General features: G+C 41.1%; 1 protein-coding gene across 11 annotated transcripts in view; it reads left to right on the forward strand.

Moving 5' to 3' along the window:
- The window catches only part of NMNAT3 (nicotinamide nucleotide adenylyltransferase 3), a 113290-nt gene that overhangs the window by 80210 nt on the left and 5471 nt on the right, over window positions 1–27609 (forward strand). For 9 of the 11 annotated variants that reach the window (XM_036877297.2, XM_036877292.2, XM_057498604.1 and 6 more), the window contains 2 exons: window positions 20738–20921; window positions 26064–26146. In XM_036877297.2, coding sequence (XP_036733192.2) covers window positions 20827–20921; window positions 26064–26146 — 178 coding nt within the window. In that variant the 5' untranslated portion in view covers window positions 20738–20826. Of the gene's footprint in view, window positions 1–20737; window positions 20922–26031; window positions 26147–27609 lie in introns of all 11 variants that reach the window. The other 2 variants (XR_008996516.1, XM_057498640.1) reach the window with 2 other exon arrangements.

Consider the following 27609-nt stretch of genomic DNA (forward strand, 5'->3'; position numbering starts at 1 on the left):
CAGATTGCCCAGGACTAGTTATACATTAATGAGAAATGAGCCTTCACATAGATCCCATACAGAGGCTGCCCACGGCAGTGTTTTGAGCTGCTTTCCCATGACTCCAGAAGACTACACACCAAGCCAAAGCCAGAGCTGCCCGGTTACAACCTGCCTCCCACTGCCTTTTGTCTTGTGTGAAGTTCCTGCCTGTTCCAAGGCCCCCAAAGAGAAGGTAATGCGTCCCTGAGGAGCCATGAGACTCTACCATTTCAGAGTTCTGCTGAGCTCTTTTTAAAACCTACCTACTCTAAAAGGACATTCATTCCAATCAGCAGGCAGAGACACAGCCGGGAGTTAAGTGATGGAAAACAGAGACATGCAGAAGAAAGAAGTTCTAATATTCTGAAAGTACGTTCGACCCCAAGGCGCCGGCCACCCCATCAGAGGCTTTGTCAGCAGCCGCAAAAACAGGAGGCGCTGCCAGCTGACCACTGCCTAGTGCCTGAACCCAGGGAAACGACTGTAAGAATGGAACAGGAGAGAGAGGTCCCTGCCCTCCAGGACCAGAAGGGATGTTTGAGCCCTAGGAAATATTGCTGCTTTGTTGTTTACTTTGCCACGGTTTGAAGAAGTTGCACACAAAGAAAGCGGGACATGTGGAAATCAAAGAAAGAGGAACCTCGCACTGACAAGCTAGACTTTGAAAGATTCTGGACACCAGAGGGGGGTTTTGGAGCATGCTGGAAGAATCTGCTGGTTGAAAGACTCTTCACACAAAGAGAAATGAAATGGTGGACAGACAGAAATGCCGCACAACTCTACTTTGGGAAAACGGGAGTTCCTGGATCTGTTCTCCTGCCTGCTCCAGGCCTTGGCGATCCAGGCACGTGGTGTCCTTTGAAATGAATGGGTTCTTGTGGCCAGCAGCACACAGAGCAGAGCAGTGCATAGGCATCTCAAGTTCATTTGGACCCTGTGAGTGAGAGCAGTCCGACTGAAGAAGCAAACAAACTAGCAAGCAGAACTTGAAGAAAAGAGTATCAGATGGCCTCAACAGTCTCAAAAGCCTCATGTTTTCCAGACTTAGCTTGGAGGCCAGGTTCAATCACAGTAACCTCTTTTTCAAATCATGTAGATCCATTCAGTTGAGATCCAGGTCTTTTTTTCTTTTTTCTTTCAATCTGCCTTTCATCACTGGCTTCCTTTCCTTGTTACTTGATTCCTGACAGCACTTGCTACAATGGCTGCTGAGAGTTCTTAAAAGATTTTTGCCTTTCAAGGCCTCGTTTCCCAGGGTGCTTTTCAGCCAACACAACCAGAGAAAGAAGAAAATGGACAGTAGGGTCCTTGAAGTGGGTAGTGTGTGGACTGTGCCTGTGCCCACGGACACAGCTTCTCCCAACAAAAGCCCCAGATCTGGAGTCTGCCAAAGGGAGGAGGAGAATAAGGAATAGCCTCCACAACACGGCAGCTAACCTGAGCATTACCTAATGCTTTTCTCAACTGTTTTGACAAATGTAGTTTTGTTTTAAATATGTATGGCAATTCTTAATAAAATGCTGATAAACGTGCCATGCTAAAGCATTCTCTGCGGAAATAATGCCGTCGTTACACTGTGGAATGTGGTTAAGTCTCTGCTTCATGGTTCGTGAGGCTGCTGGCATTTTAAACAGCGGTAACATTTCATTGCTGCCCAGTCTTACATGGGGAGATGGCCCTGTTTCTTGCCTTCAGCTCTACAGGGGATGGAATTTCTGAAATACCCGAGAGACCTGGTTCAGGGCTCCCCATACACAGAGGTGGTGCTACCCAGTGGTACCCTCCACAGCCCTGGCTGGCATAGGGCTCACCAGACCTTACTGTTGATCATCAGTATGGTGCAGTGCAAAAAAGCACAGCAGAGCTGGGTTCAAATCCCAGTCCAGCCATTTTCTGGTATTGTAACCATAGGAAAATCATGTGACCTTTCTGACTCTTGTTCCTGTTCCAGCTATACCACCCCTGACTTAAGGTTGTGAATTGCCCAGTCTGTTATTCTCACAGATCAGTGGGTCAGGACTTTGGGCATGGTGGGGATGGCTTGTCTCTGCTCCACAGTGTTGGGGCACTCAGCTGGGAAGTCTCAAAGACTGAGAGTGAGGAGGCAGCTGAGAGCCAGAACCAACCAGAGACTGCGTCTCTCACACATCAGGCAGTCGATGCAGGGTCTCAGCAGGCTGTCGACCATAACATGTACACGCTCATTGTGGGGTCTCTCTGCATAGGCTAGTTTGGGCTTTCACAGCTTGGCAGCGGGTTCCAGTGTCCCCAGACCATAGGTGGAAGCACATGGCATTTTTATGATCTAGCCTCAGAGGTTCTCTAGTATCACTTCCACCACTGGCTGAAAACAGTCCAAGTGCCCAGCCAGGTCCAGGGGTAGGGGCTCAGGCTTCACCTTTCCATGGAGGGGTGGTCAGGTTCTGGAAAAGCATGTGGGCTGGGAGATGATGTTGTGGCCATCTTTGGAAAACACAGTGTGCCACAATTCCCTTCTCTGCTAATGGACCAGGTAAGAGGTTGGAAGGAGCAACAATTGCTGAGCACAAGCTAAATGCCACAAACTACTTGTTATCAAATTCTTACTAGTTTAAAGTATTTAAATAATTGTGGGTCTAGGGAAATAGAAGGGGTAGTGGATAGCTCCCATATTCTTCACACTGGGATGGCTTAAGCACAGGATTGCAAGCCCCACCAAGCAAACAAGTTTTAAGTCTGTTCGGGTCACACGTGCCAATATCTCATTGGCCAGAAGAAGTCTCATGGCCAAGCCCAAAGTCAAGGGGTGGGGAGTGCATTCTGCCTTTGTGGCAGAGATGTGGGTGTGTAATACAGTAATGTCAGAGTGAGGAATTAGGACCAATAATTCAATCTACCATAGCCATTTTCTAGAACAATGGAAATTGGATACGGATATTGTGGCATTATAGCTAATGTTAAACAATATAATCTTGGATGCAAAATACCCATATAAAGTAGCAAGTTATCAAATTGCTAATAAAAGAATAATTCAACATGACCAGGTAGCATTTGTGCCAGGTATTCAAGGACAATATACCATAAAAAAATCTATTAATATATTGCATTACCAAGACAGTGTCTTTTTATGAAACCTAAATCATCCTCTCAGTACACACTTAGAAGTCATTCAGTAAAATCCAATACCCACTCTGGATTTTTTTTTAAGCTCTTAATAAATTAGAACTTTAAAAATACTTACCTACATGTTATGTAATGGCCTAATACTTGAGAAGCATTCGCATAGAAGCAAGGAAATAGCAAAGAATGCCTATTCCCAATACTGTTTTCTAATGGCATCAGCAGTTACACAAAGGAAATTCAATTTTCGTTATTTGTAGGTGGCATTTCAGTATCCCTAGAAAATCCAGGAGAAGCGTTTGAAAAACCATCAGAACTAATAAGTTCGGCAAGGTAATCCAGCTTCAAAATAAACAAGCCAAGGTATAGAGTTGTCTATATAACAGTTATAATACAATGTAATGAAAATATATACAAAATAATGTATGAGGGGAAAGAAAGATCCATTCACAAGAGCAACAGCCAGGGACACATGTCCCCGGGACCAGCCTGAATGAAAAAGGCAAAGGGCACTGAGGGCAGCCGCTCTGCCCTGGTGGGGGGATGTGGCTAACTGGAAGCATGGCCAGCCACTCATGGGAATGTTTGTATTGATGGGCTGTCCAGTGGAAATGCCCATGGCTATTTTTATTTAACTTGAGAAAAGTATCCACAATGTTCTCCTGGCAGACTAACCAGGGGCTCAGAAAGCTCTCAGACATTAAAATGTAATTTTTTTAAGTGATTAAATGAATGTGATAATGACTCTAGACAGCATAATGGAATGTAATATCTAAACAAAAAGATTAATATATGGTAGGGGTGAAACAAAAATGAGTATTGGCAGGAGGGAACAGATTATTTAATAAAAGGAAATGGCACAGTCACTTAAGAACTTGAAGAAAAGAATCAATTTAATTTTCTACTTTATATATATTTCAGTTGGTAAAACTAAACATAAACCTTAGAATTGGAGACTTTCCTGTCAATGGCTGTCTTCTTTGACCTATAGCACCCTCTTTAAACTACACAAGCAAGTGTATGTCTAAGGTGCAAAGAACAGTTACAATAAACTTAAATGTTGCCTTTATGCTTTTACTGTGAACAAAGTAATTAAACAGTGACCTACCCAGGCTCTAAAAGAGCCACCCAGTAGCTCATACTGGACAAGTAGACCTTCTGGAGGCAGCTGCCCAGTCAGAGAAAAGTCACAGGTCATATGAGAAGGAACTGTATTTCCAAAGATAGTCCCAGCCTACAGATTCAGACCAAGTGGACTTCCACTTAAAAAAAATTTTTTAAACCCCTGGTTCTCTATGAGATTCAAGAGGAGAATGTGATAACAGCAGAAGAGCAGCTTGTCATGAAAAAGGAGCAATCTAAGGACAGTGAAGGACTTCTAGAATGGAAAACATCACCAAATTAGTGCTCAGTGGAGACAGGGCAACAGGAAGGCAATTTCTGACATTCAAATAGAGAATTAGAACACCAGTCCAAGGAATTCTTCCAGAACTCAAGAAAAAGGTGAGGATATGAAAGTTAAGAGTTGAGACAGAGTTGCTGTAAGAGAACAGAACAGAGGAGCAATAACAACTGAAGAAATGACAGCAAAAAATATTCCTGAGATGAAGACTTGAGGCTTTACTTGCCATGGATGTGGAGAGTTTTAGTTGACTGAAGACCCAGACATAATTCCCAGCAACCAGAAGTTGGGGGAAAGATCCATCATTTGGAGGAAAATCCTCTCTGTATGGTTGCCAACAGACACACAGGCAAACATATAATATACTTGTTAAAAAGAGTTCATACACATCAGTAGACAAATACACAGTGAGTATAAACAGGCATTTCACAAAAGGAGAAGTATAAATGTCTGATAAGTAATACAAATCACGTAAGTAGTTTTTTATTGAAGTATAGTTGACATTATAATAGTTTCAGGTGTATAACTTGACATTTTTATACATTACAAATTGCTCACCACAATAAGTGTAGTTACTGTACATCACCATACCAAATCCCTGAAACCTATTTCAAAAATTATTTCCAACCAAGTATTTCAAACCCAGTGAAAATATCTTTCAGGAATGAGGGTATTATTTCAAAAAAGTCTCTCAAGAATGAAGTCACCAACTTAAGGAAGTTCTACAGGATGTATTCTGTCAGAAGGAGAGTAATTCCCAGATAAACAATCTGATATGCAAGAAGAACTGGAGTTCAGAGAAAATGGCAAATAAGTGGATAAGTTTAAGTGAGCATTTGTTGTATAAAACAGAATAATAAGACCTGATAGGGCTAGAAGAAAAAATAGACAAAATATGTACAAAAATAGCATGTAAGTCAGGAGGTAGTAAATGGAGTTGTACAGAGTTCTGAAATCCTTGTGTTGCTGAGGAAGAGAGAAAGTTCTTGATTTACTTTGGATGTAAGAGTGTATATGTATCTTCCAGTATAAGAGAAAAAAAAGGAATAAAGTCCAGAGAGGCAAAAAAAGAAAGGGAGAATAAAACCTTTTCAACAACAAAAAAGATGATAGCTTGAAACTTAAACATATCAACATTCATATCAAATGTGAGTGAACTTAATATTCCAGTTAAAATTACCATACTTGAAAAAAATTTTTAATCCAGCTATAGGCTATTTACAAAAGATTTGCCTAAAACAGAAGTACAGTCATACCTCAGAGATATTGCAGGTTTGGTTCCAGACCACCTCGGTAAAGCAAATATAGCAATAACAGTTGAGTAAAATGAGGTCTTTGGTTTCCCAGAGTATATAAAAATTATGTTTAACCTATACTGTAGTCGATTAAGTGTATGATAGCATTATGTCTAAAAATATATATATACCTTAATTTAAAAACACTTTATGATTGAAAGATGCTAACCATCATCTGAGTTTTCAGTGAGTCACAATTATTTTGCTGGTGGAAGGTCTTGCCTTGATTTTAATGGCTTGCTAACTGATCGGGGTGGTGGTTGCTGAAGGCTGGTAGATGTGGCAATTTCTTAAAGTAAAACAGTAAACCTTACCACATCGATTTATTCTTCCTTTCACAAACAGTTTCTCTGTAGCAAGTGATGCTGTTTGATAGCACAGTAGAACTTACTTCAAAATTGGACTCAATCCTCTCAAATCCTGCTACTGTTTTATCAACTAAGTTTATGTAATGTTATAAATTCTTAGTTGCCATTTCAACAATCTTCACAGCATCTTCATCAGGAGTAAGTTCCATATCAAGAAAGCACTTTCTTTGCTCATCTATAAGAAGCAACTCCTCTTCAAAGTTTTATCACGAAATTGCAGCAATTGTCACATCTTGAGACTCCACTTCTAGTTCTAGTTCTCTTGCTGTTTCTATGACATCTGCAATTACTTCCTCCACTGAAGTCTTGAACCCCTCAAAATCATCCATCAGAGTTGGAATCAACTTCTTTCAAACTCATGTTATTGTTAATATTTTGACCTCTTCCCAAAGTGTCCATCAACTAATAAATGGATAAAGCAGATGTGGTACATATATACGATGGAATATTATTCAGCCATAAAAAGAAAGAAATCTTGCCATTTTCAACAACATGGATGGTCCCAGAAGGTATTATCTTAAATGAAATAAGCCAGGCAGAGAAAGATAAATACTGCATGATGTCACTTATATGTGGAATCTAAAACAAAACAAATGAACAAACATAAATAGACCATGAATCATGAATGTTCTTAATGGCATCTAGAATGGTGAATCCTTTCCAGAAGGTTTTCAGTCTACTTTGCCCAGATCCATCAGAGGAATCACTATCTGTGGCAGCTATAGCCTTACAAAATTTCTTTCTTTTTTTTTTACTTTTTTGTGAGGGCATCTCTCATATTTATTGATCAAATGGTTGTTAACAACAATAAAATTCTGTATAGGGGAGTCAATGCTCAATGCACAATCATTAATCCACCCCAAGCCTAATTTTCGTCAGTCTCCAATCTTCTGAAGCATAACGAACAAGTTCTTACATGGAGAACAAATTCTTACATAGTGAATAAGTTCTTACATGGTGAACAGTACAAGGGCAGCCATCACAGAAACCTTCAGTTTTGCTCAAGCATTATGAACTATAAACAGTCAGTTCAAATATGAATACTCATTTGATTTTTATACTTGATTTATATGTGGATACCACATTTCTCTCTTTATTATTATTATTTTTAATAAAATGCTGAAGTGGTAGGTAGATACAAGATAAAGGTAGAAAACATAGTTTAGTGTTGTAAGAGAGCAAATATAGACGATCAGGTGTGTGCCTGTAGACTATGTGTTAATCCAAGCTAGACAAGGGCAATAAAACATCCACATATGCAGAAGATTTCTCTCAGAACAGGGGGGGTGAGGTTCTAAGCCTCACCTCTGTTGATCCCCAATTTCTCACCTGATGGCCCCCCTGCGACTGTGCCTGTCTTAGGTTGCTCCTCCCTTGAGGAATTCTTACCCGTCTCTGGCTAACCAGTCATCTTCCGGAGCCATACAGGGAAATGTAAAGTTGGTAAGTGAGAGAGAAGCCTTATTGTGTGAAAAGGTTAGCTTTTTACTTCTTTGCATATTTATGCCCTGTGGCTTCTATGCCCAGCATTTGTCTTGAGGTATCTTTACCACTTGGAAGAATTATGATACTCGGCAAATTCGATATGAGGCACGAATTCTATTTAAGGGTTGTAATTAGGAAGGAAGAAGAAAAGCTATAGAAGTAGCAGGCAGAAGAAAACATGGGAAGATTGATTATTTCTTTGACATATCTTCTTGTAGAGTAACTTCAGCATGTATAGGTTTTAAGCTACTACTTAAATTGCGCACACACATTAACATAATAGGAGTATAGTTACATAACCAAAGCATACCTGTAATTACCAGCCATCTCCAGTGAAACCAAGAAAACCAGTTAGGCACCTTAGGCATTTGTGAAAACTTATCTATGATATGGTGGATATTGTCCAACTGAACTTGAACAGTCTGAGAGAAATCAGACTTAAAACAACCCATTCCTGGGGAATGTTCACATCCCTTATGTTTTTTTAACAGTAAATAGTCTGTAGTTGTAAGATTTTGGAGCGCTACAATTTGTACTTCTTCTAATTCTTGGTTGAGTTCCAACAGTATAGATCCAGTCAAATTTGTTGTTTTACTGTATGCACAGGCCAGCTTAGATATCTCCTTCTTCATTCCCATGGCAAGTCCAGGAACTGGTGGGATGATTGCATCTACACCTGTAGCAGTGTGTGGATCTTTGTTGGGTTTTTTGATGATCATCTTCTGGAATGAGTCTTCCAGAGAGTGCTGATGTTGGAAGCTCTTTTTCATATCGTATCTTAGTTGATTTTCGGGGTAGCCCAATTAAGCTTTGATCCTCTGTATAAACACAAACAGGCCCTTTGCCTACACTTTTATATGCCCTTTCTACCCTTGTGTAGAACTTATTGGAGGTTACCACACAGGAACTGCCTTTTTTTTTTTGGTATCATTAATCTACACTTACATGACGAACATTATGTTTACTATGCTCTCCCCTTTACAGGTCCCCCCTATAAACCCCTTTACAGTCACTGTCCATCAGCATAGCAAAATGTCGTAGAATCACTACTTGCCTTCTCTCTGTTGTACAGCCCTCCCCTTTCTCCCACCCCCCCATGCATGCTGATCTTAATACCCCCCTTCTTCTTACCCCCTCCCTTATCCCTCCCTACCCACCCATCCTCCCCAGTCCCTTTCCCTTTGGTACCTGTTAGTCCATTCTTGAGTTCTGTGATTCTGCTGCTGTTTTGTTCCTTCAGTTTTTCCTTTGTACTTATATTCCACAGATGAGTGAAATCATTTGGTATTTCTCTTTCTCCGCTTGGCTTGTTTCACTGAGCATAATACTCTCCAGCTCCATCCATGTTGCTGTAAATGGTAGGATTTGCCCTTTTCTTATGGCTGAGTAGTATTCCATTGTGTATATGTACCACATCTTCTTTATCCATTCATCTATCGATGGGCATTTAGGTTGCTTCCAATTCTTGGCTATTGTAAATAATGCTGCAATAAACATAGGGGTGCATTGGTCTTTCTCAAACTTGATTGCTGCATTCTTAGGGTAAATTCCTAGGAGTGCAATTCCTGGGTCAAATGGTAAGTGTGTTTTGAGCATTTTGATGTACCTCCATACTGCTTTCCACAATGGTTGAACTAATTTACATTCCCACCAGCAGTGTAGGAGGGTTCCCCTTTCTCCACAGCCTCACCAACATTTGTTGTTGTTTGTCTTTTGGATGGCAGCCTTCCTTACTGGTGTGAGGTGATACCTCATTGTAGTTTTAATTTGCATTTCTCTGATAATTAGCGATGTGGAACATCTTTTCATGTGTCTGTTGGCCATCTGTATTTCTTTTTTGGAGAACTGTTCAGTTCCTCTGCCCATTCTTTAATTGGGTTATTTGTTTTTTGTTTGTTGAGGTGTGTGAGCTCTTTGTATATTCTAGACGTCAAGCCTTTATCGGATGTGTCATTTTCAAATATATTCTCCCATACTGTAGGGTTCCTTTTTTCTGTTGATGGTGTCTTTTGCTGTACAGAAGCTTTTCAGCTTAATATAGTCCCACTTGTTCATTTTTGCTGTTGTTTTCCTTGCCCAGGGAGATATGTTCAAGAAGAGGTCACTCATGTTTATGTCTAAGAGGTTTTTGCCTATGTTTTCTTCCAAGACTTTAATGGTTTCATGACTTACATTCAGGTCTTTGATCCATTTTGAGTTTACTTTTGTATTTGGGGTTAGACAATGGTCCAGTTTCATTCTCCTACATGTAGCTGTCCAGTTTTGCCAGCTCCATCTGTTGAAGAAACTGTCATTTCACCATTGTATGTCCATGGCTCCTTTATCAAATATTAATTGACCATATATGTCTAGATTAATGTCTGGATTCTCTAGTCTGTTCCATTGGTCTGTGGCTCTGTTCTTGTGCCAGTACCAAATTGTCTTGATTACTATGGCTTTATAGTAGAGCTTGAAGTTGGGGAGTGAGATCCCCCCTACTTTATTCTTCTTTCTCAGGATTGCTTTGGCTATTCGGGGTCTTTGGTGTTTCCTTATGAATTTTTGAATTATTTGTTCCAGTTCATTGAAGAATGTTGCTGGTAGTTTCATAGGGATTGCATCAAATCTGTATATTGCTTTGGGCAGGATGGCCATTTTGACGATACTAACTCTTCCTAGCCACGAGCATGGGATGAGTTTCCATCTGTTAGTGTCCCCTTTAATTTCTCTTAAGAGTGACTTGTACTTTTCAGAGTATAAGTCTTTCACTTCTTTGGTTAGGTTTATTCCTAGGTATTTTATTTTTTTTGATGCAATTGTGAATGGAGTTGTTTTCTTGATTTCTCTTTCTGTTGGTTCATTGTTAGTGTATAGGAAAGCCACAGATTTCTGTGTGTTGATTTTGTATCCTGCAACTTTGCTGTATTCCGATATCAGTTCTAGTAGTTTTGGGGTGGAGTCCTTAGGGTTTTTTATGTACAGTATCATGTCATCTGCAAATAGTGACAGTTTAACTTCTTCTTTACCAATCTGGATTCCTTGTATTTCTTTATTTTGTCTGATTGCCGTGGCTAGGACCTCCAGTGCTATGTTAAATAACAGTGGGGAGAATGGGCATCCCTGTCTAGTTCCCGATCTCAGAGGAAATGCTTTCATCTTCTCTCTGTTCAATATAATGTTGGCTGTGGGTTTATCATAGATGGCCTTTATTATGTTGAGGTACTTGCCCTCTATTCCCATTTTGCTGAGAGTTTTTATCATGAATGGATGTTGAACTTTGTCAAATGCTTTTTCAGCATCTATGGAGATGATCATGTGGTTTTTGTCTTTCTTTTTATTGATGTGGTGGAAGATATTGATGGACTTTCGAATGTTGTACCATCCTTGCATCCCTGGGATGAATCCCACTTGGTCATGGTGTATGATCCTTTTGATGTGTTTTTGAATTCGGTTTGCTGATATTTTGTTGAGTATTTTTGCATCTATGTTCATCAGGGATATTGGTCTGTAGTTTTCTTTTTTGGTGGGGTCCTTGCCTGGTTTTGGTATTAGGGTGATGTTAGCTTCATAGAATGAGTTTGGGAGTATCCCCTCCTCCTCTATTTTTTGGAAAACTTTAAGGAGAATGGGTATTATGTCTTCCCTTTATGACTGATAAAATTCCGAGGTAAATCCATCTGGCCCGGGGGTTTTGTTCTTTGGTAGTTTTTTGATTACTGCTTCAGTTTTGTTGCTGGTAATTGGTCTGTTTAGATTTTCTGTTTCTTTCTGGGTCAGTCTTGGAAGGTTGTATTTTTCTAGGAAGTTGTCCATTTCTCCTAGGTTTCCCAGCTTGTTAGCATACAAGTTTTCATAGTATTCTCTAATAATTCTTTGTATTTCTGTGGGGTCCATCGTGATTTTTCCTTTCTCGTTTCTGATACTGTTGATTTGTGTTGACTCTCTTTTTCCTCTTAATAAGTCTGGCTGGAGGCTTATCTATTTTGTTTATTTCCTCGAAGAACCAGCTCTTGGTTTCATTGATTTTTGCTATTGTTTTATTCTTCCCATTTTTATTTATTTCTTCTCTGATCTTTATTATGTCCCTCCTTCTGCTGACCTTAGGCCTCATTTGTTCTTCTTTTTCCAATTTCGATAATTGTGACATTAGACCATTCATTTGGGATTGTTCTTCGTTTTTTAAATATGCTTGGATTGCTATATACTTTCCTCTTCAAACTGCTTTTGCTGTGTCCCACAGAAGTTGGGGCTTAGTGTTGTTGTTGTCATTTGTTTCCATATATTGCTGGATCTCCATTTTGATTTGGTCATTGATCCATTGATTATTTAGGAGCGTGTTGTTAAGCCTCCATGTGTTTGTGAGCCTTTTTGCTTTCTTTGTACAGTTTATTTCTAGTTTTATGCCTTTGTGGTCTGAAAAGTTGGTTGGTAGGATTTCAATCTTTTGGAATTTACTGAGGCTCTTTTTGTGGCCTAGTATGTGGTCTATTTTGGAGAATGTTCCATGTGCACTTGAGAAGAATGTGTATCCTGTTGCTTTTGGATGTAGAGTTCTGTAGATATCTATTAGGTCCATCAGCTCTACTGTGTTGTTCAGTGCTTCCGTGTCCTTACTTATTTTCTGCCCGGTGGATCTATCCTTTGGGGTGAGTGGTGTGTTGAAGTCTCCTAGAATGAATGCATTGCAGTCTATTTCCCCCTTTAGTTCTGTTAGTATATGTTTCACATATGCTGGTGCTCCTGTGTTGGATGCAAATATATGTAGAATGGTTATATCCTCTTGTTGGACTGAGCCCTTTATCATTATGTAGTGTCCTTTATCTCTTGTTACTTTCTTTGTTTTGAAGTCTATTTTGTCTGATATTAGTACTGCAACCCCTGCTTTCTTCTCGCTGTTGTTTGCCTGAAATATGTTTTTCCATCCCTTGACTTTTAGTCTGTACATGTCTTTGGGTTTGAGATGAGTTTCTTGTAAGCAGCATAGAGATGGGTCTTGCTTTTTTATCCATTCTATTACTCTGTGTCTTTTGATTGGTGCATTCAGTCCATTAACATTTAGGGTGACTATTGAAAGATATGTACTTATTGCCATTGCAGGCTTTAAATTCGTGGTTACCAAAGGTTCAAGGTTAGCCTCTTTAGTATCTTACTGCCTAACTTAGCTCGCTTATTGAGCTGTTATATACACTGTCTGGAGATTCTTTTCTTCTCTCCCTTCTTATTCCTCCTCCTCCATTCTTCATATGTTGGGTGTTTTGTGCTGTGCTCTTTCTAGGAGTGCTCCCATCTAGAGCAGTCCCTGTAAGATGTCTTGTAGAGGTGGTTTGTGGGAAGCAAATTCCCTCAGCTTTTGTTTGTCTGGGAATTGTTTAATCCCACCATCATATTTAAATGATAGTCGTGCTGGATACAGTATCCTTGGTTCAAGGCCCTTCTGTTTCATTGCATTAAATATATCATGCCATTCTCTTCTGGCCTGTAGGGTTTCTTTTGAGAAGTCTGACGTTAGCCTGATGGGTTTTCCTTTATAGGTGACCTTTTTCTCTCTAGCTGCCTTTAAAACTCTTTCCTTGGCCTTGATCTTTGCCATTTTAATTATTATGTGTCTTGGTGTTGTCCTCCTTGGATCTTTTCTGTTGGGGGTTCTGTGTATTTCCGTGGTCTGTTAGATTATTTCCTCCCCCAGTTTGGGGAGGTTTTCAGCAATTATTTCTTCCAAGATACTTTCCATCCCTTTTCCTCTCTCTTCTTCTTCTGGTACCCCTAGAATATGGATATTGTTCCTTTTGGATTGGTCACACAGTTCTCTTAACATTGTTTCATTCCTGAAGATCCTTTTGTCTCCCTCTATGTCAGCTTCTATGCGTTCCTGTTCTCTGGTTTCAAATCCATCAATGGCCTCTTGCATCCTATCCATTCTGCTTATAAACCCTTCCAGAGTTTGTTTCATTTCTGTGATCTCCTTTCTGGCATCTGTGATCTCCCTCCGGACTTCATCCCATTTCTCTTGCGTATTTCTCTGCACCTCTGTCAGCATGTTTATGATTCTTATTTTGAATTCTTTGTCAGGAAGACTGGTTAGGTCTGTCTCCTTCTCTGGTGTTGTCTCTGTGATCTTTGTCTGCCTGTAGCTTTGCCTTTTCATGGTGATAGGAATAGTTTGCAGAGCTGGGACGAGTGACGGCTGGAAGAACTTCCCTTCTTGTTGGTTTGTGGCCCTCCTCTCCTGGGAGAACAGCCACCTCTCGTGGCTTGTGCTGCGCAGCTGTGCACAGACAGGGTTTCTGCTTCCTGCCCGGCTGCTATGGAGTTAATCTCCGCTGTTGCTGTGGGCGTGGCCTGGCTCCAGCAGCTACTCCAAAATGGTGGAGTCACATTGGAGGGGGAGCTGCTGGGAGGCTATTTATCTCTGTAAGGGGCCTCCCTGCTCCCTGCAGCCCAGGGGTTAGGGTGCCCAGAGATCCCCGGATTCCCTACCTCTGGATTAAGTGTCCCGCCTTGTCCCTTTAAGACTTCCAAAAAGCACCTGCCAAAACAAAACAATGACCACAAAAAATTTAAAAAAATTTTTTTAATTAAAATAAATAAATAAATAAATAAATAAATAATGGTCGCTCGTTTTCCTTTATTCTCCGGCACCAGCCTCAGGCATCTGCTCACCGGTCTTGCTGCCCTGTTTCCCCAGTATTGGGGTCCCTATCCCTTTAAGACTTCCAAAAAGTGCTCGCCAAAACAAAACAGAAAAACAAAAACAAAACAAACAAAAAAAAATGGCCGCTCGCTTTTCTTATGTCCTCCAGCGCCAGGCCTCCGGTACCCGCTCACCGTTCTTGCTGTCCTGTTTCCCTAGTATCCAGGGCCCCGCGCATGCACTGTGTCTGCGCTCTGGTCCGGATGGCTGGGGCTGGGTGTTCGGCAGTCCTGGGCTCCGTCTCCCTCCCGCTCTGCCTGCTCTTCTCCCGCAGGGAGCTGGGGGGAGGGGCGCTCGGCTCCCGCGGGGCCGGGGCTTGTATCTTACCCCCTTTGCGAGGCGCTGGGTTCTCTCAGGTGTGGATGTGGTCTGGATGTTGTCCTGTGTCCTCTGGTCTTTATTCTAGGAAGAGTTGTCTTTGTTATATTTTCATAGATATATGTGGTTTTGGGAGGAGATTTCCGCTGCTCTACTCACGCAGCCATCTTGACTCCACCCCCCCACAAAATTTATTTCTTAAAGAATAAATATTGAAAATGGAAATTACTCCTTAATCCTCAGGCTGCAGATTAGTTTTGTGAAACAGGCATGAAAACAACATTAATCTCATTGCACCTCTCCATTACAGCTCTTGGGTGACCAAGGGCATTGTCAGTCTTGAATCTTTTTTTTCTGAGCAGTAGGTCTCAACAGTGAGCTTAACCTATTCAGTAAACAGATATGTCATCCAGACTTTGTTGTTCATTTATAGAGCACAGGAAGAATAGAAACAGCAAAATTCTTAAGAGCCTTCAGATTCTTAAAATAGTAAATTAGCACTGGCTTCAACTTAACATCACCAGCTGCATTAGCCCCTAACAAGAGAGTCTGCCATTCCTTTGATGCTTTGAAGCCAGGCCCTGACTTCTCTCTTGCTATGAAAGTCCTAGCTGGCATCTTCTTCCAATAGCAGGATGTTTTGTCTACACGAAAATCTGTTGTTTAATGTAGCCACCTTCATTAATTATCTTAATCTCAGGGACTAGGGAGGCCTGGGGAGAGGGAGAGAAATGGGAGTATGACTGGAGCAGTTAGAACACACAAAACTTTTATCAGTTAAATTCACCATCTTATATGGGCACAGTTCTTGGTGAGCCAAAATGGTTTTATAGAGATCACTGATCATAGATCACCATGACAAACATAATAATGAAAAATTTTGAAACATTGTGAGGATTACCAAAATGTGACACACAAACACAAAGTGACCAAATGCTGTTGGAAAAATGGCACCAGTGGACTTTCTTGATGCCAGGTTGCCATGAAACTTCCATTTGTAAAAAACATAATATCTGTGACATACAATAAAATGAAGCACAATAAAACACGGTATGCCAGTAAAAGATTAATAGAAAAAGAGTGAAAAAAAATATGCCATGCATAAACTAAAAAAAATAATACTGCTGAAGCTATATTCATATCAGATATATGGACTTTAAGTCAGGAAGCATTACTAGATATAAAGAGGCCAATTCACAGAAAGTTATGTAAAAATAATATGTAGGCAATAATATATCCTTAAAATATATGAAAAGTTGAAAGAACTGAAAGGAAAAATAGAAAAATCCACAGTTATAGTGGGAGATTTTCACATGCCTTTTTCAGTAAATAATACAAGCAGGCAGACCAAAAAAATCAGTAAGAAAATAGATTTAAACAAGACAGTTAGCAATCTTGACTAAATGAACAGAAAATTGCACCCAGCAATCATAGAATATACCTTCTTTTTAAGAACACATGGAACATTTACCAAAACTGGCCATATCCTACGACATAAATCAAGTAACAACATATTTCAAGTGATTGAAATCAATATGGACTATGTTTCTCTGACTACAGTGCAACTAAGGTATAAATCAAAAACAAAAAGACAACCAAAAAATCTCAGTATGTTTAGTAATTAAGAAAAATACTTTTAAATAACTCATGGTTCAAAAAAAGACATAATGGAAATTTAAAAATATTTTGAACTGAATGATCATGAAAATACTACATATTAAAATTTCTGGGATGCAAGTAAAGACATGCTTAGAGGGAAATTTTATAGCCTGAACTGTGTATATTGGAAAATAAGACAAACTGCAAATTAGCTGTACATCCAGCAAGAAGTTAGAAAAAGAATAGCAAAATAACACCTAGAAAGTAGGAAGACAGAATTTATAAAAATGAGACCAGAAATTGATGAAATGGAAAACAAACATTCCATAAAGAAGATCAATAAAGCCTAAAGTTGGTTTTTTGAAAAGGCTAGTAAAATGACAAACCTCTAGGAAGACTGAGCACAGAAAAAGAACAGAGACAAAACCGTTAGGAATGGAAAGGACATCAGAACAGATGGTGTCAACACTAAAAAGATAAGAATATTGTGAACAACCTTATGCCAATAAATTTCAAATTTTAAATATAATGGAAAAATGCTAGAAAAATGTAAGTTAACAGAAGTTATAATTAGGAAATAAAAATATGAATCATTTTATAACAAATTAAATCAGTAGTCAAAAAGTTTCACACAAATTAAACTCCAGCATCTTAAGACTTTACTGTTAAGTTCTACCAAATACTTAAGAAAAAAATATCATTTCAGTCTTATACAAACTCCTTTAGAACACAGGAAAAGAGGGAACACCCCATCACTATTTGTGAGGCTAGCATAAGCTTGATACAAAACCTGGTTAAGACATTAAGAGAACAGAAAATTACAGACTTCTCTTCCTAAAAAAAAAAAATAGCAACATGAACCCATCAATATATTGAAAAGATAACATATCTTGACCAAATTGGATTTATCTCAGGAATGCAATGTTAAAGATTAGAGAGTTAATCAGAGCAATCCACTATATTAACTGACTAAAAGAGAAAAATCACACAATCATTTCAAGAGCTACAGAAAAAACATTTGATAAAATTCATTTATGACAAAAGCTCTTTAAGGTAGGAATAGCTAAGAATGTCCCTTAAAGTAACAGATTTGTCAGGATAGACCAGGCTAGGCTACAATAACAAATACTCCAATTTCAGGGGCTTAAATCAGATAAACCCCACATAGGTTCAGAAGATCTACAGGGCTGTTCCTTCCAAGCTGTATCTCAGAGATCCTAGTAGACCCATCTATGGCTTTGCTACCTTAGTTGTGGCTTTCAGATTCACTATAAAAGAGTTGGAGGATCATGCAAGAGTTTTATGGCCAAGTTTAGATGGAACATAATCACTTCCACCCATATCCCATTGACTATAACTCAGTCAAATCACATAAACCCAACCTAATTTCAAGAGGTACAGAAACATTAACTTCCTATGCACCCAGAAAGAGGAAAAACAAAAATGGGTCTTAATGAACACACAGTGTTGTCTCTGCCACACTGAAAAAGAGTATCTACAGAAAACTTGCAGCAAACATCATATGTAATAGTGAAACTTGAAAGCTTTCCCCCTGATAATATGAATAAGACAAGGATGCCTACTAACACTGTCTCTATTTAGCATTATACTAAAAGTCTTAAACAATGCAAAAAGAAAAATAAATGTATAAGACTTAGAAATGAAACAGCAAAGTTGTCAGTATTTTCTGATGGTATTATTTTGTACTTAGAAGATTCAAAAGACTGTGCAGACAAACTATTAGGATTATTGAAAGATTTATCATGGTTACTAGATACACATTCAAAATACCTAAATCAATTATGTTTCTACATATATACATTTATACATATATATATTTCTACAACAAATAGAAAAAAAGTATTTTTAAATGCCATTTATAGTAGCACCCAAAAAAGCAAGTATCTAGGAATAAATCTTACAAAAGATGTGTAAGTGCTGTACAAAAAAAAAAAGTAAAACTTTATTTAGAGTCATTTAAGAAGATCTAAATAAATGGAAAGATATACCATGCTCATGGATAGCAAGGCTCAATATTCTAAAGATGTCAATTCTACCTAAATTGAATTTAAGTCCAATTCCTATCAAAATTTCAGCAGGTGTTTTTTGTCTTTTGTTTTTTTGTTTTTTTGGTTGAGTAGGGGCATTTCATTTGTGGAACTTGACAAGCCCTTTCTAAAATTTATATGGAAAATGCAAGAAGTCAATAATTGCCAAGATACTCTTGAAGAACAATAAAGTGGGAAGATTTGCTCATCCAGATATCAAGATGTATAATAAAGCATACATAACAAAGCAGTATGAGATTGCACAATGACAGGCAAATAGAACAAAACAAAACAGAGTAGAGAAACAAGCCCATGCACAGATGGACACCTGATAAAGGACATTGGTAGCAATGCATAGTAGTGGTGGAGTAGAAGGGGCCTTTTTGGTAAATGTTGCTCAAATAATTGACTATCCAAATAGAAAATAACTTAATAGGACTTATATCATACACAAAGACCCAAATGTGAAAACAAAATTGTAAACCTTTTATGAGATAATCTAGGAAAATGTTTTCATAACACAAAATGCACCAACTGTAAAGGAAAAACTAATAACCGACTACATTAAAATTAAGAACTTTAGTTTGGTAGAAAGAATAAGACAAGCCATAAAGTGAAAGAAGATATTTACATAACCAACCAACAAAAGGCTTGTGTTTGGAACATAGGAAGACTCTACAACTCAATGATAAAAAGGCAGACAATCCAAGATATGGGCAAAAGATTTGAACAAACACTTCACAAAAAATTCAAGCTTCAATCCAGCATATGGGCAAAAGATTTGAACAAACACTTCACAAAGAATCCAAGCTTCTATGTCTAAGAATACATATGAATAAATGTTCAGTTTCATTAGTAAGAAAATGAACATTAAAAGTAAATCTATCAAATTGGGAAAATTATGACAATAACCCCATGTGGCATGGTGTGGAGCAAATGAAACTCTTATACACTACCAGTGGGAGGGTAAATAGCTACAACCACTAAAGAAAACTGTTTGTGTTATCCAATAAAGCTGCAAGCACACCTACCCTATGACTCAGCAATTCCATTCTTAGGTGTGGATCCTAAGAAATAAGTGCCTGTGTGCATAGGGAGACTTGCACAAGGATTCTCATAGCATCCTTGTTTGTAATAGTCTGAAGCCAGAATCAAACCAAGTCCACCAACAGTAAAATGGATCAATTTGGTATATAACAATGCAATGGAATGTTATACAACAAATGAAACTGGTTGGGCTACATGAATTCTATTTAGATGAGGTGAAAAATGGTTCTTTCAGTATGATTCCATTTATAAAAATTTCAGAAGCAGGAAAAATGTATCTATTTTTTTTAAGGCTGCATAAATACATGGTAAAGCTATAAAGGAAAGCTGGTGGGTTACTATTATAAAAGTAAGAGTCATGATTAACTTCCATCAGCATGGGGGTTGTGATAGAGAACTTCTGGTGTGCCGGAAGTGTTCTGTAGCTTAACCTAGGCTATCATTAAAGCAGGATATACGTTAGAGCTCTTCATCAAACTGTGTTTTGTGCCCTCTGTGGTGAATGTTATATTTTATTATACAGTTTTTTAAACTATGTTATATACTAAATCAAAATATTATCCCACTACATAAACATTATCTAATTTCAACCTTACCACAAGGTCCTGCCAAGGAGGAATTTCCCATTTTACAGATAGGAAAAATGAAGTTCAAGTGGCTAAGTATTTTATTTTTTCAAATAGCTTGGTAATTTGCTAAGGCATCCTAGTAAGTTATGGAGCTGGAACTGCCCCCTAAGACTGACAATTCATACTCTTTCCATGATGGTTCTCTGTAGCTTCTACCATGTCACTGTAGCCCTAAACTTAAAATACCCCCATTCTCTCATCCCTGAGCCATACCATAGCCATACTAAGCCCCACAGCCCGTGTCTTTTCCAAAGTAGAGCTTTCCATTCCAACACGAGTGGTGGGCCTGTGCAGTCAGTGGACTTCCCATTACCTGCCTACCTGATTCCTTCTAAGTCCCATCCCTTTATCTTTGGTCCACAAAATCCCCATGTGGGCTAAGAAACTTCATGCAACTTTTGTCCCACACATGATTAGAGGATGATAGTGCCTCTGTGAAGTCCCACATTGGGAAGACATGATGTTCCCCCAACTATGCAGACCCTACTTGTCCACATTGCTATCTGGGAAACTCTTCTGGCTCTACGCCCGCAGCCTTCCACTCAGAAGTATTTCTCTGGGTTGTAGAAGACTCTGGAGTAGAAGCACAGGGTCCTTGAGGCAGCCTTTACCCTTGCCTACAGGAGCTGGCCCACCCAGAAAAGAATGCCAGTCTGCTCCCACTCAGGATGAGGCAGAGCTTTTTGCACCTGCCTGAATTCAGGCTGCCAGGTCGTGAGCATTTATACATGCAACACCACCACTTTCCCTCACTAGGATTGTACCAGGTGATCAGAGGTATCATATCGCCCGTCAATGACAACTACTTGAAGAAAGACCTGGTAGCTGCCCAACACCGAGTGGCCATGGCCCGGCTGGCCGTGCAGACATCCAACTGGATCCAAGTGGACTCCTGGGAGAGTGAGCAGACACAGTGGATGGAGACGGTCAAAGTGCTGAGGTAATGGTGGACATGCTTTTGTGTGATGACCAGGGGTCTTGGGATGCTTCTGCAGGTCCCCCAGGTAAAAGGTAGGAGTGCAGTGTTGAGTGCAGCTTCAGCCAGGCCTTCCTAGCCAAAATCCAGGAAGTGCTTCTCCTCAGAGGGAGAGACCAACAGACGTTCACAGACAAGTCTGAGTAAAAAATCACAAACCACAGCCTGCAGCATGCACTTTGTGGAAATGTCCACTCTTGTTGCAGAGGGTGGTAGCATGGGGTTCATTGCCCACTTAGTAGCCATGTGACTTTAGGCACTTGACTTAACTTCTCTGAGACATATTTCTCATTTGAAAAATGGGGACAACAAAACCTGAACAGGATTTATAAAATGTGAATAACTTTTCTGACCCAGAACCACATAAGAATATTCAGTAAGTGGTACCTTTTATTATTGTCATCATTGACTAAGTTAAAAACCACATCTACATAGTAAGCCTTCTTTTCTAATGATATAAATCCTGGGTTTTATAAATCTAGACATTTACAAATTTGAAAAAAAACTATTAAATCTAGAAATAGTTGCTTGGGACTTTTTTTCTTTGGAATTGCTGTCAGCATTTAACATAAGTAACTAGGCGTTTAAAAGCTCCTGCAAGCCTTGCATGTTTGAACAATGGATCACTGACTTGTGTCCAGGAAACACTGCTGGGAATTTGCAAGAGAAGCACGAAGTCCCACCTGTCCTGACTGTCAGAGGGGACTGTGAGGTGGGCCTGCCTGTCACTAATGGCAGCCCCCTCTGCTGGAAGGGATTGCAAATTGTGAGCTGCATCTTCTGTCCTAGGATCATCAGCACACACAGGACAAGTCAAAAATTGGCAGCCCTGTTCATCATCTGTTTTGGTCTCCATTTTTTACTTACCTTTGGAGTCACTTGGGAGAAAAATGTTTCCCTTTTTCATAAAGGTAAACGTTTAGTTACATTTCCCAGTACTTATTATTTACCTTTCACTTGGGAGAGCACCAGCTAGAAGCATTCAGCAGTTACAGTGCCGCTTCAGAACCTGTTGTCAAATTAAAAGGGGAGCAAGCATGAAGTAATTGTTAGGATGCATGCTCTCTTTTCCTTTAACATAAAGAATAAATTTACACCTAGATTGTCCTTTCAGAACGAGTAATATGTTCAGCTCTCATTTATGGAGGCTAGCAGAGGAGAATAGAAACAAAAGCTGATCCAGTAAATCATTTACCCTTAGTACAAGTCACAAACACACACTGTCCCTTCCCCACCCCCGCCCTGTCCTCGCCTACCCTCTGAGAGGCAGTATGGCCTAGGGCCCAGATTTGGAGCTCTATTTACTAGCTAAGTGACTTGATATAAGTGAGTTAGCCTCTCTGAGCTTCAATTTGTCACCTACTAAAATAGGGATGGCACCACTTTCTTCTCTGGGTACTGTGTGAATTAAATGAGAAGGTGCAGGCAAAACACCTGGTTGATGGTAGTGCTTAATAATGTTAGCTACCTTCCGTGCATTCTTAACACTGGCCCATAATTTATCCTCAAAACAGAGATGCCATTCTGGGATAAACAGGAACTGACCACAGTACTACATAAAATTACTAGTGCTTCTGCTGCAAAATACAGGTGTGAGCTGAGATTTGAACACAATATTTTTCTTTTTTTTCTTTTGTAATATATCCTTTGTGTAGTGCTTCTCAGCCCTGGCTGTACATTGAATCACCTATGCAGCTTTCAAAAGTACTAAACCCCTGAGACTGGGATGTCATTGGTCTGGGATGGAGTATCAAGATTTTTAAGAGCTCCCTGGTAATTCTAATGTGTGCCCAGTAATGGGGCCACAGCCTCAGTCACCAACCATGTGAATCAGGCTTGAGGATTAGTACCAAGATGCACCCAAACCAGTGGACTCAGCCCTGGCTATAGGACTCACCCAGAAAACTCTCTAAAAATGCCCATCCCACCTCCTCTCAGAGATTATGATTTGTCTTGGGTGGGGTCTGAGCATGGGTATATTTTGAAAGGTCCCAAATGATTTACTTTGTGCAGCCATAGTTCAGAATCCACCAACATGAGTAGTCGACACAGTTTTATTGGATAGCTGATTAAGATTTCTATTATTTGGGAGTGATCTTCATTAGAAAATTCATTTGATTCATAATGTTTTCCTAAAATTACCAAAAGCAGCTTTTTAAAGATTGAAAAGCTGGTTAAAATCGTGAAGTTAGATGATATTAGAAGGATGGTAGAAATCCACTCCACACATTGCTCCATTTAGTGTCTTCTTGATAGAATCAACAGTGAATTAACGTCATTTATTTTTTTTAATCTAGGCCAGCTTTCATGCTTTTAGGGCATTTGGTAACTTATTTCACTCACCTTTTCCCCATGTGGTTGGGGGAGGGCCTTGAATACAATGCCACTGGATGTGGGCCATCACCATCACCATCACTGTCACCCTCACCATCACCATCACCACCACATCACCGTCACCATCACCATCACCATCACCGTCACCCTCACTGTCTCACTGTCACTATCACCCCCACCAACACCCTCACCGTCACCCTCACCCTCACCATCACTGTCACCATCACCATCACACTCACTGTCACCCTCACCATCACCCTCACCCACCTCATCACCATCACTGTCACCATCACTCTCACCATCACCATCACCATCACCTTGACCGTCACCGTCACCCTCACCGTCACCCTGACCATCACCATCACCATCGCCCTCACTGTCACCCTCACCCTCACTGTCACCCACATTGTCACCCTCACCATCACCATCACCATCATTTCATGAACCCGTTTGCAAACACGATCTTATGTTGTCTTCATTTTACAGATGAAGAAACTGAGGCTAAGTTAATCACAGTCACACAACAAATAAACAAGTGGTGGAGCCACAGTCTGTTCGACTCTGAAGCCCTGCTCATGGCCCCCCTGACCACAGTGGGAACACAGTGTGGCTGACTTCATGCTGTCACAGTGACCCTCTGATCAGGCATCCCTGGAGGCTGCTGGGGCTGCTGAGGACATGGAGAACATGCTCCAGGGTCAGTCCTCAGGCCCAGGGCTGGGCACCCCAGGGTACCCCTAAGGCAGGCAATAGGAGGAAGCAGTGGCCACTGCCCAACAAAGGCAGAGTGGAGGTCTATGAGGAAGAGGCATTTGGCAATGAATGTAACCATTTGCATAGCAGAGTTAGAGACCCAGCTAATGTTTAAAGCGTGGTCAGCTTGAACTAGCAGCTTCAAGGTAGGTAAAATAAAATGGCAACCATTACCGTTTACTGATCAGCTACTATGTGTGCCAGGCTCTTCCACATATTTAATACCTAGTCAGCTCAGCAACCTTGACAAGTAGATGGGTTTCGCCCATTTTACAGGTGAGCAAATGGAGGCTCTGAAAGGGTCAGTAACATTCTCAAAGTCCTGCAGTTAGAAAGTAGAGGTGAGACTCAGACCTGCAGTCTGATGTGAGATCCAGACTAAGCCAGGACTGAATTCTCGGGGATGAAGCTTACCAAAACCAAACCAGTACAATAATGGAAACACAGACACAGGCTGGCTAGGCCCCAGGGAGACTCTGGTGAGGCTCTGGAATCACCAGGAAGGGCTTTGGATCAGAATTACATGTATTTGTTCATCCATTCCTTCCATCATTCCTGAATTCAGCTGACTTTAGGTAAGCGGTTCCTGGATTCTGAGAATTTAAGAATGAATTAAATGAGCTCACTGTTCACAATCCAGTGAGAAGACAGAGAGTAATAATGGTAAGAATAACTCATCTTTATTGGGCCAGTGCTATCCTCTTCAGTTCATCCTCACAATGGCTCTCTGGCGTCGGTACTGTCCTTATCCCCCATTCTACAGATGGAGAAAGTAGAGGCAGATTGCTTGAACCCCCCAAGATTCCACAGCTACCAGCTGGAACCAGAATTCCAACCAGGCAGTCTAACTCTAGAAGTTAAGCTTTACCCCATGCCTTCTCCCAGTGATAACCAGCAGTGAGCCACTCACCCAGCATCTGGCAGAGTGGAGGCATCTGCTCTTTCGTGGTCTCATGATACTCAGTGTAGATGAGGCCAGCATTAACTTCCCTGGTGACCAATCAGCAGATGACGGCAGAGAGGCTCTGAGAGTATGAGCGACCCACCCAGGATCACACAAGCAAGAAAACCTGGTCCAGAACCCACCCACTCTGGCAGCAAAGCAAATGCTTTCTCCACCAAGCCTTGCTCCCTCCGGAACACAGCTCTCGTAAATGCATCATGGGGCAGGTGGAAGAAGGAAGATCAAATTGATACAAGACAGAGTGATTACCTGTGTTTGATTTTTAAAAAAAGTACTGGTATCATTTGATTTGCAGACAATAGGTTGCTAACAGAGCTGAGCAAACCAAATTGGTGTAAGTCTAATCGTACTTGAAATGCTAACACATAATGAGATTTGCTCTGTTCAGTGCACTTGGGGTGTATGACTCCTGTAATATTCATAACCACCACTGGAAGCAGGTGCTGAGCTATCCACACACAGACCTGAAACCGCTTGCCCAGGGTCACACAGCTGACCAGTGGGGGAGCTGGAATTCAACCCAGGCAGTCTCTCAGCCTCACCCTGTGCAGCCCTAAGATGCAGTTTATGGTAAGAGCCAGGCAGCTCTGTTGGGAGCCCCCTAAGGGCCATACCCTGTGCCGGGGCTCACTGTGTGAGAGTGCATTTCCCTCCCCAAAAGTCCAGAAAGTAGGTGTTATCCCAGTTTTACAGTGAAAATTTGTATTTTGAGCTTAGGTCTGTCGGATTCAAATAACCTATGTCCCTAATCCCTACTCATCTTTTTATTTTTTGAAGTTAGATACTGAAAGAAAATGTTAAAAGAGTAGAAGTATGCTTACTTCCCCCAGAGCTCGCAGAAGAGTGCCTGTCCTGATGGGACACTCTGTGAGGTCACCGATGCATCTGCCTTTTGTCCCAGCACCTGGCCCAGGGCCTGGCACATAGTGGGCCCTCAACAAGTATTTGTGGAATAAGCTACCCAAAAGGGACAAAAGCAAGCCAAGACTTAGAATCTGAGACCCTGGTGGCTCCGGGGTACAGACACCCCCTGAGCCTGTATGTTTATAACACAGGCACCATCACAGAGAACTGCTGAGAGCTCTGCCCCCGACGGAAGGCCCGGACCACGGCACGCCCGCCTCCCGAGCCCCCGCAGGTGGGTGCTGACCCTCTTGGCCACGGAAGGGTGACGTACAGGATTCCTGTGAGACGGTCGGGGGAGTCTCTGGGCACAGATAAGGACTCAGAGCACCCTGCCTGCGGGGACACTTCCCAGACTGAAAGGTCAAATTACACAATCCAACACCCCCACTTTATAAATTGTTATACTAATTTAGGATTTTCTGCCCCAAAGGAGCTTACCTACCCTTGTGACTTGCGCTTGTGACACAGATCCGTCAGGGCCACACGGGGTAAAGTGGTGAGCGTTGCTGGAGTTCTTTTAAAAGTTTCAGCCTTTTGAATACAAAAGGTGTCACTGTAACCCTTAAACTGAGAGACAATACCCAGCCATGTCACACAATGGTTTACTCAGAAGAGGAAACCTGTTTTTCAGGGAATTTAAATTTGCCTTTCAATGTGTAACCCTGGGTTTCTACCCGCAGTCAGCTCCTGCTGTTTGATGGAACCTTGTCAGTTTCGATTTCAACATCTCTTCCTCTCCAACATCTAATCCCTGGTACTGCATAGCCCCCTCATGCACATGCACAGGAGCACAGCTGATGGGAGGGCACGATGTGACAGGAGCCAGGAGTCACTTGTGCCACTCGGGGGACATTCCAGCCAGCCTATCTGTGGGGTTTCCGGCTGCAGGTTTCCCCCAGATCAGAGGGCTCGGGAATGTCACAGTTGAACGAACCTAAAATGGTTTCTTTGCTGCAGACCTTGTCAGAGCCTTTACTGTGTTCAAGTGACTCTATAAGAAAGGGCAAGAGCTCACAGCCACTCTCACTTTTTAATCATGGGACTCTTTTTAATGCATTGGTATTTCTCAGAACTAGTGCTCCCCAGAACACAGACCAGGAAGCGTTCTTCCAAAAGGACTTGAAAATGCCAGCAGGCCGTCATGGTTTAATGCCACAGTCCCCAAATGCTGGTCAAAGGATTACTCACAGCAGAGTCGCTATGCGGCTTATCACAAACACTAACTCCCTGGCTACACTCCAGACCTCCTGCTTGGGAATGGGGCCTAGGAAGCTGGATGTCTAATAGGCACTCTGGGGATTGTTTAACAGACAGTTTGGGGAACTGTGCACTAGAATAGAAATCTAAGAGAGAAGCAGGTATAGAACCTCCTACATAATCAGCTTATGCAGTGTTTATTATATCCTTCTTGCCAGTCTCTCTGCCTCTCCTGCGCTGCCTACGTGGGCTCCTCCCCTAGTCCCCAGTCATGAGCAAGGCACCGTGTTAATTCTCAGCCTGCCTTCTTTCTGAATCATCTCTGGCTCAGCCGTCACTCCTAATACGCTTTAGAGACTCTTGCTGAGCACCCCCCGAGGCCAGGCCCCAAGCGCAGGCAGAGAAAAGCGACAGCCCAGCCCAGCCCCTGACCAGAGCTTGAGACAGGCTGTGAGTGGTGGTTAGTCCAAGCATGGATTAGGAAGGCTGCCTGGAGGA

Source organism: Manis pentadactyla, chromosome 1 (genome assembly GCF_030020395.1).
Source record: "Manis pentadactyla isolate mManPen7 chromosome 1, mManPen7.hap1, whole genome shotgun sequence".
NCBI lineage: Eukaryota > Metazoa > Chordata > Mammalia > Pholidota > Manidae > Manis > Manis pentadactyla.